Source organism: Sarcophilus harrisii, chromosome 6 (genome assembly GCF_902635505.1).
Source record: "Sarcophilus harrisii chromosome 6, mSarHar1.11, whole genome shotgun sequence".
Classification (NCBI taxonomy): Eukaryota; Metazoa; Chordata; class Mammalia; order Dasyuromorphia; family Dasyuridae; genus Sarcophilus; species Sarcophilus harrisii.
The window spans coordinates 2943381-2959226 of NC_045431.1; the positions used below are offsets into that span (position 1 = coordinate 2943381).

Here is a 15846-nt window from a genome sequence, read left to right on the forward strand (position 1 = left end):
GGAAGAGAAAAAAAATTCAAGACAGAGCTTCCAGATACAGTGGGCTTGGGGGAGGGAAAGGCATGAGCACAGCAGACAAGTATAGAGGAAGGGGACATTTCAAAGGCCGAGGATCCAGAAGGGCCAGCACAGGGGTCAAAGTTCAGTCCCACTCGCTGCTCTTCTGCCTCCAGTGTCAGAGGGGTGCTAAGGGAAGATCTCCTGATGGGAGTGGGAGGGGGTCTGGGGGGCAATCAGGCTTTAAAGCTGCCGAAATTTAGTTTTCAACTCGCTCCTCCTTCCCCTCCCGCCCTCAAGGTCGACCCACCCCGGGGAGAAAGGAGCCCCTCTCCCAGCAGGAGGGTGAGGCTGGAGGCCGGGAGGACTGCCACTGATGCAGGTGCTTCTGGATGCAAATCAGGCCCTAAACAGAGATCGCTGCGGGTTCCCATCGCCCTCAGGCTAGTCAGTTTTCTCTAGAGAGGTTCTCTGGGGGCTGCTGTGGGGGCCGCGGCTGCTCAGGCTGGCGCATGAACTTAGGATGAGGGGAGTGGGACAGCGGAGGGAACTCGTGCTGTCTGAGCTAGAGTAAAAGTCAAGACTGCCACGAAAAGGCTTTGTTTAGAATAAGCTAGAAAAGCTCCACTTTCGTATCCTCCCTCCTTCCCTCCTCTCCTTCCCTTCCATTTCCTCCCTCCCTCCCTCCCTTCCCTTCCTCCCTCCCTTCTTCCCTCCCTCCCTCCTCCTCTTCCTCTTTCCATCTCCCTGTCTCCCTTCCTTCTTCCCTCAGGAACCTGTCCCCAGGTTAAGCGCAGTACAACAGTGCTGAGTCCTGGAGACCTAGGGGACATTTAAGGACCCTCCTGACTCTCAAGATAGTCCTGCTGGTCACAGGATGTAGCCCCGGCTGTAACTGGGTCGGAACAAAGCAGAACCGGCCTCTGAGTTGGCAGTCAGCCCCAGGCGCTGGGGTCCCTCTGGCCGTCCTCAGTTCCTTCTAGGCGACCCCATCCCGTCCCCCCCCCCCCCCCCCCCCCCTCCCCCCCCCCCCCCCCCCCCCAGCCCCTTTGCCCCGGCTCTCCCCGGCGCCTGCTGGTGCAGGTCCCTCAGTGCAGCCTCTTCGCACCTGCGCTTGTTCCAGATCTCAGCTTGGGAGCCGCCTCCTCCCAACAAAACCCGGCCCACTGGATTCCCCTAAATCTTCATTTCCTTTGCGTACATTCTAGAGCTCTCTGGGATTTTTGGTTTTGTATTGTCCCTCGCCATAAATTGGGAATTGCTCACTATTTACCACCAGCGGCCCAGAGCCTTGCTTGTGCAGCGGATTACCGATCCCTTCCAATAAGCACAACGTCAAGAAGGGACCCTGCGCGATCGAGTCTTGGTGAAGTGAACCTAAGACGCGTCGTTCGGCCCGGCAGGAGGGTGCAGGGCAAAGAGCGCCGTCGGGAGGGCCCGGTCCAAGCTCTGGCTCCTCCCGCTCGGTGGCCTCTGGCCAGCCCCGGCCTCCCTGGCCAAGTTTCCGCTTGTGCAACGCAAGGCTGCTCTCCATGGTCCCCGGGGGCCCTTCCTGCTCCCTGACTCTCTCAGTTGGCCCCGTGGTGCAGCCCCAGGTTGGAAGGCGATGGCCTTGGATCCGGTTCTGGTTCTGCTAGAGCTGGGCAATCCTGGGCAAACTCCCCGAATTTCTCCATCCCCAGAACCAGAGGACTGGGTTGGCTGTCCTCGAAGGACCCTTCAGCCACCAGTCTTGTAAGCCTGATCACATCCAGAGCATCTTGTCTTACAGCTGGCTCTGCAAACCACCGGTCCCTGGTTGAGGGTCTCCCCAGCCTGAGACTTCTCCCTCTCCCCCAATCCAGGACCCCCTGCATCTTCCGCCCTCCCCCATCCAGGAGGGGAAGGCTCAAGCGGAGGCAGCACAGACTGGAAGGCCCGTGTGGGCTTGGGAGCTGAGATCAAAGATGCTGCCCATGGAGCCGCTCTAAGCGGCCTTTTGATCCTCTGTGATCTGCATTTAGCACTCAGCAGGCCTGCTTAATGAGGGACCAGAACTTGCCTTTTTTCTCAGCCACCACCCTCAAAATGTAGGGCCAGCGTGTGATCCCTCACATGCATTTCATAGCTTAGAAAGCGCATGCATGTTAATCTTTCTGAGCCCTCTGAGATGGATGGAATATTCCCATTTTAATGATCAGGAAATTGAGATTCAAGAGATTAGGGTCATGTATGGTCCCTTCCCCCACCAGTCAGTTACAGAGCTGCTTTTATAATCTTTCATTCCCAGCTCATCCTTCTCTCTGTTAAATCCATATCACCTGAACAGCCAAACCCCAGAAATAAAGCCAATGGCTCACCCAGTGCTACTCCCAGTCAGGAGAATAATTACAGTTAAGGAGAACAATGAACTTCGCCGATTCTCTATATTCTTAGAAGGGATCTAGCTTAAGACACAACATTCCCAAAGAGTCAAATTAAGCATAGCTCATGTTTCTATAGTCAGTTAATTGTACAAAGCAACTTTCCTTTCTGCAATGCTGTGAGATGTATTATTATAATTGTAGGGTCAAATAACTACATCTATATTTATATATCTATATAGCTCTTTGCAAACTTTAACATGTTACGTAAATGTTGGATAAAATGTGTTCTTTTATAGTGATTTTTTTTTTTTACCATGACTCATTTTAATGAGCCACCTAGCGATGAGGCTGTAATACTTTGTAAATAAGGAATTGCATAGAAGTGAGATAAAAATGTCATTGACCAGACAAGATGACGCGATGATGAGTGGGCACTGGGACGTCAAGAGCCCTGGAGTGCAAGTTGGGTGAACTAATTATTGTGAATTTATGGAAGTCATGGATGTGTGATGGAATGGGCAGCACGGTTGGATTTGGGGTCAGGAAGAAGCCAGTGTGATTTCTGTCTCAGACATTGATGAGTTGTAGGATGACAAGTTGATTAACCTTGCTCAGTCTGTCTCTTCATTCCTAAAGTGGGAATGGCAATTGTCCCATAAACCAGGGTGGTTGTAAGGATCTAATGAGATATGTATAAAGTTCTTCAGAAACGTTAAAGTTCTATTTCAATGTTAGTATTCTTCTTGTTCTTGTTAATGGGAGCCTGCATCATTGGGCGAGGGAACTCCCAAATAGAAGGGCCCCCCAGATCCATTAAAGAAGCTCCATTTTAAAGATATGAAGGCTGAAGACTAGTGAGATTAAATGACTCCTCCAGAGTCACATTGCAAGTAAGTGATAGAGCTAAGATTTGAAGCAGTTTTCTGGTGCTGAGATTGCTATTCTTTCCAGAATAACTATTATTTAGCATATCTCAGGTTATAGATTATTTCCACATTAATGTTTTCATCAGATCCTCATAATAAACCCATGAGGTAGGTTGTACAGGCATTATAATTCCTATTTTTAAGATTAGAAATTGAAAATCAGAAAAGTAATTTGTTCACAATTGAAAGCTTTGCAGGATTTTAGAGCTAGTCTTGAGAGGGCTCTTAGGAGAACATTTAGCCTGACCCTTTAACTTTAGAAATAAAGAAACAGATTTTGAGAGGGTCCTGCTTAAGATTTTTCGAGTAAGTAAATGGCAGAACTATGTCCTCTAACTCCTCAATGCTGCCTTCACATGGGAACCCAAAGTGATGACCATTTGATTTGAATTGGTGCCTCCATGAAGGGTATTTCTACTCTCCACACAGGACAGGTTTCTTCTTGTGTTGTACGTGATTCTTTGTGACCCCAATTGGGATTTTCTAGGCAAAGCCATTCCCTACTCCAGCTCATTTTTCAGATGAGGAAACCAAGGCAGACAGGGTGACTTTCCCAGGCTCACACTGAGACCAGATTTGAAAATGAGGAAGATGAGTCTTTCTGACTCCAGGCCTGGTACTCTATCTAGTTTGCCAGCCTCTGCCCTCCAAAAAGGGATGGACAAAGCTGTAGAACATTTTTAAAGTCTTAGAACATGGAAATACAGAATGAAACGGAATTGTTAAAGCTCATCTACTCTAAACCTTTTTTAAAAAGCAGGTTTAGAAGCTGAATCCAACAGAGAGTCAAAGACTGACTCCATTTAAGTCACTAAGAGGCATCCTGAGGATGGGCTCAGGCCCTCTGGTTCAAGTCCAAAGCTCCTGTCACCACAAGTCATGCTGGCCCAGGGAATCTAAATTGCTTTGGAGATATAGTCTGTGGTGAAACAGCAGAAAGGGAGCTATTCCTCCACCCTAAAGAAATTCATTAAAAACCTTTTTTCTAAGTCTCTTGGGGAGGTGCTGCTATTTGGACTTGTTGCATTTTTTTGACCACAGCAGGGTAACAAATATTCTTTGAGTGATGAGAAAAACGATCTATCGGGGACACTTAATATTAGAGGTCTGGATTTTCAATATCTCTTTGTCAAAGAAGCAATAACATTTTTGACAAATGTGTTTTCCCGTGATGTTTTCACTTACTGAGATTTAGTGATTGGGACTTTAGAAAGTCTACTGAACCTAAAACAAATTCCTTCTAGTTTGTGAATGCAGCTTCCTGATTCAAGGGAACCGGTTAAATAAACTGTGATCATGTCTCTTTCTTGGATGGCTGTAGGATGTCAAGAACAAAGCAGGGGATTTTCAAGAAAAGAAATCTGGGTGTGAATTCTGGTTCTTTTTTTTTTTTTTTTTACTGTGGGCAAATCACTCAACGCCCTCATCTGACAAATGGGAATAATAATCTTTGACTTGGTCACCTCATAGGAAATTACTTTGTAAACTGCAGTTATTTAAATGTGAATAGGAATCACAGAGAGTTTGGAAGGACTTCAGAGAACACCCAAACAGAGTATGGATCATTGTTTTCAATGTGGGGCACAGTGCTTTGAACCTAATAGATGTTTCAGGAAGTCTTTTGGATTGAATTTTCTAATTCAATCACCTCATTTTACAAATGAGGAAACTAAAGCCCAGGGAAGTTAAGTATTACTTAGTGTTCTTAGTTAGATATTTATTATTAAGGCTTCTTGGTATTTTTTACCTGAAACTTTAGTTTTGGAAAGGAATTAGGTGGACATTTTCCTAAGATTATTTTTCTAGTGGTCACTTAATTCTTGTAAAGATGTGTTGAACTGAAACTTAAGGTGGAAGGCAATAATGACCATTGCCTGTGGTGGGTACAGATCAAAACTCTTACCTGGGGATCCTCTCATCTTTTAGAAAATCATTTCTTTGGTTTAGAATGACTTGATTATTTTCTGGTTCAGGAGGAAGGGGTCGATATTTCTTTGGAAGGGTGTTTGGAGGCCTGTTATTATAGAGAAATAAAACAAAATTAATTTGGAAGATTGCAAGATTTTTAAAGAAATAGCTCTTACAAGATAGGAAATAAGACTCTCTAGACCAGCATCAGTTGCTCTTTCACAGCCATGAAGAAATGTCAAGAGGATTATGGACTTTGGAGATTTATGGCCTTCTTTGTTCTACCCTCTCCAGTTGAAAGTTCATTCCACATCCCCTTTGTTTTGTTGTTGTTATTAGCTTTCTTTGAAAACCTCAGGCTCATTCTTATGACCTTATTCTTTCTTTTATTTTCTTTAAAACCTAAGGTTAGCAAAACCATGCCAAATATAACAGAAAAAGCATATTGTCCATGGAATTGCAAATCTCTATTATGTACAGCTTGCTTTCCCTTTTAAGAATATAATCAATTCAACATAAGACTTTCAAGGGTGTTTAGCTTGTCTAACTTTTCTTCTATTTCCTTTTGTGTATGTAAAAATGCTTCAGTAAAATTCTCTTTCCTCCCTCTCTTCCTTCCTTCCTTCCTTTTTTCTTTCTTTATTTCCTTCCTTCCTTCCCTCTTTCCCTCTTTCCCTCCTTCCCTCCCTCCCTCCCTCCCTCCTTCCCTCCTTCCCTCCTTCCCTCCTTCCCTCCTTCCTTTTCCTTTTTTCTTCCCTCTCTTTCCTCTTTTCTTTCCCTCTTATTTTGTTCTCTTTCTGTCTCTCTTTCCTTCCTTCCTTCTCCCATTGTTTTCAATTACCTCACTAAAAAAAAGAAAAAGCCTTGTAGCAAAATTTATATATGTTATGTTAAAAAATGTTTGTCCCGCTTTGCAATTTGAACCCATCAGCTCTGTGTCAGAAGAGGAGTAGACTGCTTCCTTATCGATCCTTTGGAATTGTGGTTGGCGATTGCATTAAACACAATTCTTTCAGTTCTGATTCTTCCTACAAGACCATACTATTGTATCCTTCCTCTTTCATCTACTCTTGCTTCTATCCCATGAATACGCCTTCTTCTATTGTAAACTGGTTGGTGAATTCCCTGGCTTCCATATTTGTCTCTTTAGACAATTGGCCCCTTTTATTCTTTATCAGAATTGGTTCCCTGGATGTTGTCAGAATTCTATTTCTGAAGAGTTTCCATCTCCCTGGGCTGATTCCCTTAGTCAAAATTTTAGTTATAGGATCTTAACTAAGCCCAACTCTGTAGCCTCTAAAATCTGAGTTATCAAGAGAAGAAGTGTTTTCATGAAAAAAAACAAACATATTTTGAGAGTCTTACCGAGGAGGTGGCAAAGGATTCTAGAAAAAAAAAAAGAAATGGCAAATAGTATGAATGGGAGCAGTGATAATCTAATTATGTCTAGATTTTATAATAGACAAATACAAGAACCTTAAGATTTACAAAGCAGTTCCCTCAAAAGAGCTCTGTGAAGTGGCAAGTATTCTTTCCCAACCCCAAGTAACTGTCTTTTCTCAGTGTGTGTGTGTGTGTGTGTGTGTTATGAGATTTTACTTATCTTTGGGCATATTGTTTCCCCTCAGGAGAATGTAAGCTGCTTGGGAATAGGGACTCTTACTTGTCACTGTATCCCCACATGATAATTTGCTTGATTACTTTATGTAATTAAATCGAGGCAGGCAGTGTGGAGATTATCTCCATCTTACAGATGGGGAAACCGAGATTCAGACAGAAGTCAGTAATTTGCTTCTACCCATAGAAGAGTAAACCTCAGTCACAGCTGAGATTCAGAGCCTGTTCTTGGAACGCCAAGTCCTGTGCTTTCCCCACTGCCCGAGTCATGTAAACCTAGCAAACAGAATTTCCCCAAAGCTCAGCAACGGGCATTTAGCCTCCTATCCCCGTTGCCAAGTGGAAGGGCATCTGCTCCTCACTGGCCACGCTTCTGCTTACCTGGATTCCTCTGGCTTCCCTCTCTCCTGAAAAAGAGCAACAAAACACACCATTGAAATGCTGGCAACATAATAGTGAGTCATTCATCCCTGGGGGTGTCATCATGTCCTGTGTCTGGAGAGAACATGGAAGGCTCTCTTAGGGGCAGTAGAAGCTAATGGAAGGCCTGCTAGACCCAAAGCCAGAGCGCAGGCATCCCGATCCTTGCTCTGTTACTCAGAACTTGGGATCGGCAAAGTCACTGCCCACCTCAGGCTCTCAATTTTCTTTTCTGCAGAATGAATGAGCTGGACCAGGTGACCTCTAACATCTTTTCTTGGCACTCAATTTATGTCCCTCAGTTTTTGTGGTTCAAACAGGTGAAGCCTGTTATAATAGAGAGTCCTAGAATTAGAAAACCTGAATTTAAAGGCTGCCATCACTGCCAATATGTGTAAGTCACATATAAATGCTTAAGAATTAACAAAAAGTAATGAGGATTTTAAGAGAATAAGAAGCAATAAAATGCATTCCTTTTTCTTTAAAAAAGCTCTTTTTACCTTAATACACAAAAGGATGTTTCCATAGACAAAGTAAAACAGAAAAAGTTTGCGTATGAAACTGAGAATCTTTTTTATGACAATAAACTCTAGGCCAGTGGAACTTCTCAGTGAGATTTGAGCCCAATTACAATTTAATTTAAAATAAGAAAATACAACACAGATGTTAATTTGGGAAAAGTGCAGATTTCTGGGTGCTGCCCAGGAGTGCTCACATCCAACAGAAGGATCAGTCCTGCAATCTCAGCCTTCTCATGTCTAAAATGGGGTGATAATGCCACCTACTTCCCAGGGATGTTAGGAGGAACAAAAAAGATCATATTTGTGAAATACTTTTGTAAACGGTAAGCCCATATAAAGGTGAGTTATTATTATGATTGTAGAACTTCACCAAAAGATGGTGGAAAGAGGCACTCTGCAGAGATGGTAACGAGGCAGAAGGTAACAGGGCAAATAGCTCGTTTTGGCTAACTGTAGAATATGGGGGAAAAGGGTATTGGAAATAAAGCTGGACTATTAGACGATAGTCAAGAAATTTTAATTTTATTTTGTAAGTACTAGGGAGCCAGGGAAGGGATTAGAATAGAAAAATGACACAGTCAAATTATGTATAAAGAATAATAATCTGAAGCATAGAGAATGTGATCAAATTATGAATAAAGAATGATAATCTGAAGCATAGAAGACATGATAAATTATGAATAAAGAATACTAATCCAAAGTGTATAGGACACAATCAAATTATGAATAAAGAATAATAATCTGAAGAATAGAGGACATGATCAAACTATGAACAAAGAATAATAATCTGAAGAATAGACGACATGATCAAACTATGAACAAAGAATAATAATCTGAAGAATAGAAGACAAATTATGAATAAAGAATAATAATCTGAAGAATAGACGACATGATCAAACTATGAACAAAGAATAATAATCTGAAGAATAGACGACATGATCAAACTATGAACAAAGAATAATAATCTGAAGAATAGAGGACATGATCAAACTATGAACAAAGAATAATAATCTGAAGAATAGACGACATGATCAAACTATGAACAAAGAATAATAATCTGAAGAATAGAGGACATTCAAACTATGAACAAAGAATAATAATCTATGAATAAAGAATAATAACTGAAGAATAGAGGACATGATCAAACATGAACAAAGAATAATAATCTGAAGAATAGACGAAGATCAAACATGAACAAAGAATAATAATCTGAAGAATGGATCAAACAGAACAAAGAATAAAATCTGAAGAATAGGACATGATCAAACTATGAACAAAGAATAATAATCTGAAGAATAGAAGACAAATTATGAATAAAGAATAATAATCTGAAGAATAGAGGACATGATCAAACTATGAACAAAGAATAATAATCTGAAGAATAGACGACATGATCAAACTATGAACAAAGAATAATAATCTGAAGAATAGAGGACATGATCAAACTGTGAACAAAGAATAATAATCTGAAGCATAGAGGACACGATAAAATTATGAATAAAGAATAATAATATGAAGCGTAGAGGACATGATCAAAGTATGAATAAAGAATAATAATCCAAAGCATAGAGGACATGATCAAATTATGGATAAAGAATAATAATCTGAAGAGGAGAGGACATACGAGAGGGAGAAGGGATGAGAGGGAGCTGAGGAATACAGCACTTTCCAAAGTACTATAGACATATGTCACCTCCCCCATGCTGACAACTATCCAACAGAGGAATTACTGTAATGGGCCAGAACTCTGTACTTGAAACAAAGATTCTTACAAGGTGCTAAGTCAGTGGAATTGATAAAGACAATGGTGATCTAGTTTAGCATTAATGTTGATGCTAATTAATAGTTCTCCAGTTCAGTACATGTACTTAGTACTTAATGTAGTTCTACAAGATTCACACCTACAATGATGTAATTATAACAGAGTATATAAGAACCAACAAGGACTGGGAGAGACATTCACTCCATCTCCCCAAACTGAGGGGGCTCTCCTGCTTCCTCCACAGAAATCAAGACACATTCTGGAGGCCCTCCAGAAAACTAGCCGAGCCCCAAGGAAAGGAGACAGACTGTGAAGGAGACAATAAAGAATTTGGACTTTTTCTCTGGCTATTCTCGGTGATTACTGAGACCAGTACCTTAGGAGCTGCCTGGGCCAAGGGCTGGCTATCCCAACAAAGGCCAGAGATGACCCTTCATCTGGAGAAGCTCTCGGGTGTCTGCACGCCCTGCCTCAGTTTCCTCATCTGTAAAATGAGCTGCAGAAGGAAACCGCTCCGATCGCCGCCAAGAGAACGGGGTCACGGAGGGTCGGCCAGGGCTGGACAGCTACAAAAACTGGCCCTGGGCTCCGTGGGGCTGGGGGCCATGTTATAGCCACCTCTGTATTTGCCCGAGTCAAAGCAAGAACATAGGAGGCAGGGGGAACCATTGTCAACATTTGCTAACTGATGGAGCCGAAAGTGGGAGGGGTGTGGGAGGGGGGAGTGTCAGGAGTCCTGGATACCAGACTTGGCTATTAGACAATTAACCTTTGGGGGCTTCCTTCATCTTGTCCTTTCGCTTTCCTGTAAGACTTGAGCTGGGGGGAAGGAGGTGAACTTGCTGCTCTTGGGACCAGCTCCAGCATTTAAAGCCATCACGTAGTTTAGACCTGGTGATGGAGCCACAGATGTCAGCGAGCCTTTAAGTGTGCAGTGCTTTAAAACTATCTTAGAGTGGTACAGCTGGAAAAAAAAATAGAACCTGGAACCTGGAATTTGGGCGTGGGAGGGATCTAGAACACAGAACCTGGCGTGTGGGAGGGACCTAGAACACAGAATGTGGGATGTTGGATGTGGAAAGACTTAGAATACAGAACCTGGAATGTGGGGCGTGGGAGGGACTCTACAGAATGTGGAGTGTGAGAGGGACCTAGAACATAGAAGGTGGGATGTAGGCAGGATCTAGAACACAGAACATGGGCTGTGGATGTGGGGAAAAGACCTGAACACAGAACCTGGACTGTGGGGTGTTATCCTATCCAGGCTCTTGAGTTTAGAGCAGGGACCCCAAGAAGACTGGAAGCTACAGCACCAGCGCCCCCACAGATAGCTGGTGTCTTCTGCTTTCGTGGGAAGAAGCTGCTAAACCCAGGGCACGTAACTTGTGAGCCTCATTCTTGGTTTTCCATCAAGGCTTGAAACTCACTCGCAGATAAAGGAGTGGGCAGTAGTGAATCGGGGAGACCCTGCAGCTATGGATGGGGACATGAGAGGGAGACCGTCCCTTCCTTAGTCAGTTTCTGGAAAATAAAGTGGAGTTATTACAATATGTTAACAATTTGGGCCTATCACAAGTGTAATGTAGTGATGCTAGACAGAAATTAAATATTAAGACTTCCTATCTCTGTGATTAATTATGGATGAGTCCAAATGATGAGAAGTTCTAGGGACTGAATTTTCTGTGCAGTTGATGAGGCCTGATATGGAAACCCCTTCAAGCAAGGACTTGGTCTGAGAGATGAGAGAGAGAATGGAGAAACTGAAAAGGGGTTTCTGCCGGCCAGCAATAGAGGGGAGGACTAAGAGTTGGGAGGGACCTTCGAGATGATTTAGTCTGATCTCTCATCCTACAATTAGGGAAACTGAGGCTCAAATCACGATTTGCCCAAAATAACACAAGCTAGCGAGGATCTGAAGCCAGATCATTTGACCCGCTTCGGGTGTCTGCGCTGTTTCACGAATTAGGAACTGAGTGATGTCAGAAATGGATGGAAGCCGAAGAGTGAAAGTGAAACCTTCAGAATTCTCTTCAAGCAAGATGAAAGGGCAATGGGGGGCATGGGGCAAAGGCCTGAAAGGGTCCCCGACAGCCTCCCTGATGGTAAATAGCTAAGGTTCGGAACTTCTCACGCTGTCAATTTCTAATCTCTAAAATGGGGACAAATATCTCACAGGATTGTTTAAAGGAACAACTTATAATAATAGGAGTAATCATATAGAATGATGATAATCATGGCAATATCATATAATAGTGTGCTGGACTGCACGTGTCTGAGCACCTACATCTGTCACAGACATGTGTGTGCTCGTAAAGTCCTCCCACAGAAGACAGACTTACCCAGGGATGGGCCGGGGGCCCCCATCTAAGCCTGAGCTTGGCTTAAACTGGTCCTAGAAACAACCATGATCAATAGTCACGGGAGCGGAGCGGCCCTCCTGGAGGAAACCCTCAACGAATTTCAGCCCGAGAGATTCAGATAAAATGAAGTCAGTTGTGAATTGCTAAAACGTCCAGGGTTCTTCCGAACTTCTGGGGCCCCTGCTCCTTTCTCTCCTTTCCTGTCCTAGGGAAGCCCCAGGGACTTTAAATCTCCTGACAGAAAGTTTTGGCTTTTGCCATTTGGCAAAAAAGAGTTTGATCACGGGGCCTACGAGGTGTTCCAGAGGCTGAGAGCATGAGGTTTTTGGAATCTGTATTCCCTTTGAGTTCCTGGCATGTGTGTGCACATGTGTGCATGTATGCATGTGTGCCGTACATTGTGCATGTACACGTGTGTGTGAAATTCCCCTTGTACTTGTGGCCGTGTCACAGGCTCCTGGGCCCTTTGCTTTATCCTAGTGGAAGGTATTCTGCCCCTACCATTGAAATCCCAAGTCCAGTCCCTAATCCTCTCCTCTGGGTCCTCAAGGACAAAGGGCCGGCAGCACCAGCCCAGGACAGTCATCAGGTGCCAAAGAACAGCAAGCATTGGTCTTCTCTGCTTCTGTGTGCTAAGGTCCCTCCGATCTCTGATATTCTAGGATCTCTCCATGATCCAAGGTCCCTTTGGCTTTGGAATCCCATAATTCCATGCTGAATCTTCTTTATGGAAAGGAAAGATGGCTGTTTTGTGTCTTAAGAACCTCTTAGTTTTTCTCTGCCAAGTCACCTGCACGAGACTTCATCACTGAGTTTTTTAATGGGTCATTGCATTTTCTCCCTTTTGCAAATTCATTCTTGTGTCAGACATTTTTGTCATCACGATGGAAACTGCCTTTAGTTTTATGTTTTTTGTTAAAACCCAGGCCTAGAAAATATATTTTGCCTTGTTTTTCCCATCAGTGTCAGCACCTATTGAATCGGGGATCGCTGAGCACTAGTGATACCCCTTTCTGAAAATGAAGCTCTTTGTCTGGATCCTAGGGACTAATCTTAGCTGATCACTGAGTGTCCCAGAATGGACACTTTGGGAAGGGGAATTTTTTATTTCATCAGTGTGCAGAAAGCCGATTTCTGTACGATGCTCCACAAGTAAAGACACGAGAAATTCTAAAAGTTGATGCAACCCTAGATAATGTCAAAATATCATGAAAAAAATAGCACGAAAAAGATATTAACATAAACCTAAGTGCTCAACTTAATGACAAATATCACTGCAAAAGTCTGCCATTAGTGAAATCCACCAATATGTTTTCTTTTCCCATGACATTTGGTGAGAATGAATAAATTATCTGAGAATGTATTTGCATCAAAAATATGGTATTTTGTAATGAGTGTATAAATCATCTTAGCATTTTCCAGGCATTGCGGATGATCCTATAAATGAGGAATATTCTGATTAATTTTCATCTCCCTCCTGTCTCATCTTTTTGATATCACCTTTCTATTCTTGGATCTTACTTGGAAATTGAGAAATGGCCTTTGTAGAAAAGACGCAGGTTTGGGACAACATTAAACTGAATCCCGACTCTAGCACTGACTAGGCCTGTGCCGGCCTTTTGGTCAGTTCACTCGACTTCTCCACTTCAGTTTATTCTTTGTAAAAAGAGAATCATCAAACTTTTACAAAACAATAAAAAGAGAATCATCAGACTTACATTCGGCACTTCAAAACTGTTTTCAGGAATGAATAGGAGGCAATGTGCAATAGGTGAAGCTACACTAGATCTGGGACCAAGGGATCTGAGTTCAGATCTTCACTCTCTCCCAAACTTGTCAGTTTCCACGTGGGTTTAGAATAAATGAACCCCCAGATACCCTCTGCTGTAGACTTCCCCAGGTTTTTATTTTAGGTCCTCTTCTCTTATCCCTCAGGTGATCTCATCAGCCCTCATCTACTCTGCTGAGGACTCTCAGAACGATTTATCCAGCCCTAACCTCTCTCCTGACCACCAGCCTCCCTTTTCCAAATCCCTATTGGATATCTCCAACTTGAACTTATAGAAGAGTCCTTCAGTGCAATCTACCCAAGACCTGACCTCTTCTTGGCTTCCTTAGGCTGCCCTGGGCTCCCAATCTAGGAGGCGCCCCCATTTCTTCACTCTCTGTAGCTGCTCATTCCGCTCTGTTGCTAAGGCTTGTTGCTTCTTTTTCAGCATCTCTTTTATGTCACCTGGTCCAGCTCAAGGCCCACCTGGGCTTCCTCAGTAGCTTTCTGGCTGATCTACCTAGATAGCCTCCAACTATGGGCCCCAAGCGATCTTCCTAAAGCCTCCAACTATGGCCCCCAAGCAATTTTCCTAAAGCCAAGTCTGCTGCCCCTCTCTTCCCTTCCTCCCCAGCAATAACATCCCAGTGACTCCCTGCTCTCTCCAGCATGTAATAGAAAGCTCTTGCTTTGGCTAGTAAAGCTCCCCTAGCCTGCCACTCCCCCCCCCCACCTCTGTGATCATTTTACTCTTTGCTCTCCTTCAAGGGCTCTGAGATCCCAGGATGCAGCAGCCTGGCTGCTCTTTGAGGGTGGCCCTTCTGCTCCCAAGCCTGTGTCTTTGCTGGCTCTGGCTGCCTGGAGTGCACCAGCTTCATCTCGGCCACCTGGCCTCCGGGCTTCCTTAAGATGACTCGGACCCTGCCTTCTGCAGGGGACTTTTCCTGGTACCCCTCAATGCGTGCCCCAACATGGGGTGGACATCCCCACCAGTGGGAGCTCTGTGAGGATGGAGTGGCTTTTGTTCCCCCTTCTATCTCCAATGGTTAGAACAGTGCCTGGAGTACAAGAACGCCCAGGAAATGTTGTTGGACCATGAAGCACTGGATGCACACGTTTAAGATAGTTTTACGGGGTGCATTCTATTCTAGGGCTTTAGCGAGAGTATTCAGGCACATTGCTTTGGAGAAAGTTGTCACAAGGTGATTAATAAAAGGGACATCTACCTTCCTTCCTTCCTTCCTTGCTCCTTCCCTCACTCTCTTCCTCCCTCCTTTCCTCCCTTCCTCCCTTTATCCCATTGTCTATCTGGGTCTCTTTCTCTCTCCCTCTAACTCTTCCTTTACCCCTCCTTCTCTCTCTTACTTCCTCCCTTTTTCTGACTTTTCCACACACCCTGTAGTGGTTAGCCATGATTTTTACATAAAAACTCATTTGAACAGCAGAGGCACAACACAGTTATATTTCATTTCCATGTTTCCCACATACATATTTACCTTTAAGATTTAGATCTCTGATATCTGCTAAAATCTGCATCCCCTCCTGAAAAACATATTATAAAACAATTAATAGTGATCTGGACTGCAGGATTAAGGGTAGAAATCTACCAATCAACAGGTAGGCACTTAATATGTGCTGCTGTGTACTGGGCAACGGGGCTAGGCAATGCACATACAGAGACAAAGGAAGGATGGTCCTTGCCCTTTTGCAAGATTATATTCTGTCAGAGCAAACAGCATAAAGACCTCAAACCTTCTATTCAGAAGGAAATGAAGAATGAATAAATTAACATAAAACATGTAATTTAGGCCTCTGGAAAGTAATCCTGAATTCAGAGTAAGCTCTCAGGGAACACACATAGTGTGGGGGTGGTGGTGATGGAGCTGGGAAGGATGCTTGTGCATATTATGGTAATAGTAATTGCAACACCGAGAGCAGATTGTTCAAGTTCCAGTCCAAGTAGATCTGGCTATTGGTGCCATATCTATCAGGCAAAGCTAAGATGTCTTACCTAAAAAAGTCTCCCTTCCATGGTTCCTTATGGTATATGCCAGGTAAACCTGGCATCTTGAAGGCTAAAGCCAGTATCTTTTGCCAAGCTTCATGTATTAGAACAATGAGAGAAAGTCTGTTTTTCAAGCATTATTTGAATATAAGTTCATCTCCAGAAAATGGGTGGCCAGATGAAATTGCTTTTAACCACAGTAAATAATGAAAACCAT

The 15846-nt window shown here is 43.5% G+C and overlaps 1 protein-coding gene across 2 annotated transcripts in view; it reads right to left on the bottom strand.

The window, feature by feature from the left end:
- CLNK (cytokine dependent hematopoietic cell linker) overlaps nucleotides 1-15846 on the bottom strand; it is a 230735-nt gene that overhangs the window by 41559 nt on the left and 173330 nt on the right. For both annotated transcript variants that reach the window (XM_031942106.1, XM_031942105.1), the window contains exons 10-13: nucleotides 15121-15166; nucleotides 7175-7200; nucleotides 6542-6561; nucleotides 5172-5282 (exon numbers count right to left, since the gene is read on the bottom strand). In XM_031942106.1, coding sequence (XP_031797966.1) covers nucleotides 5172-5282; nucleotides 6542-6561; nucleotides 7175-7200; nucleotides 15121-15166 — 203 coding nt within the window. The remainder of the gene's footprint in view (nucleotides 1-5171; nucleotides 5283-6541; nucleotides 6562-7174; nucleotides 7201-15120; nucleotides 15167-15846) is intronic.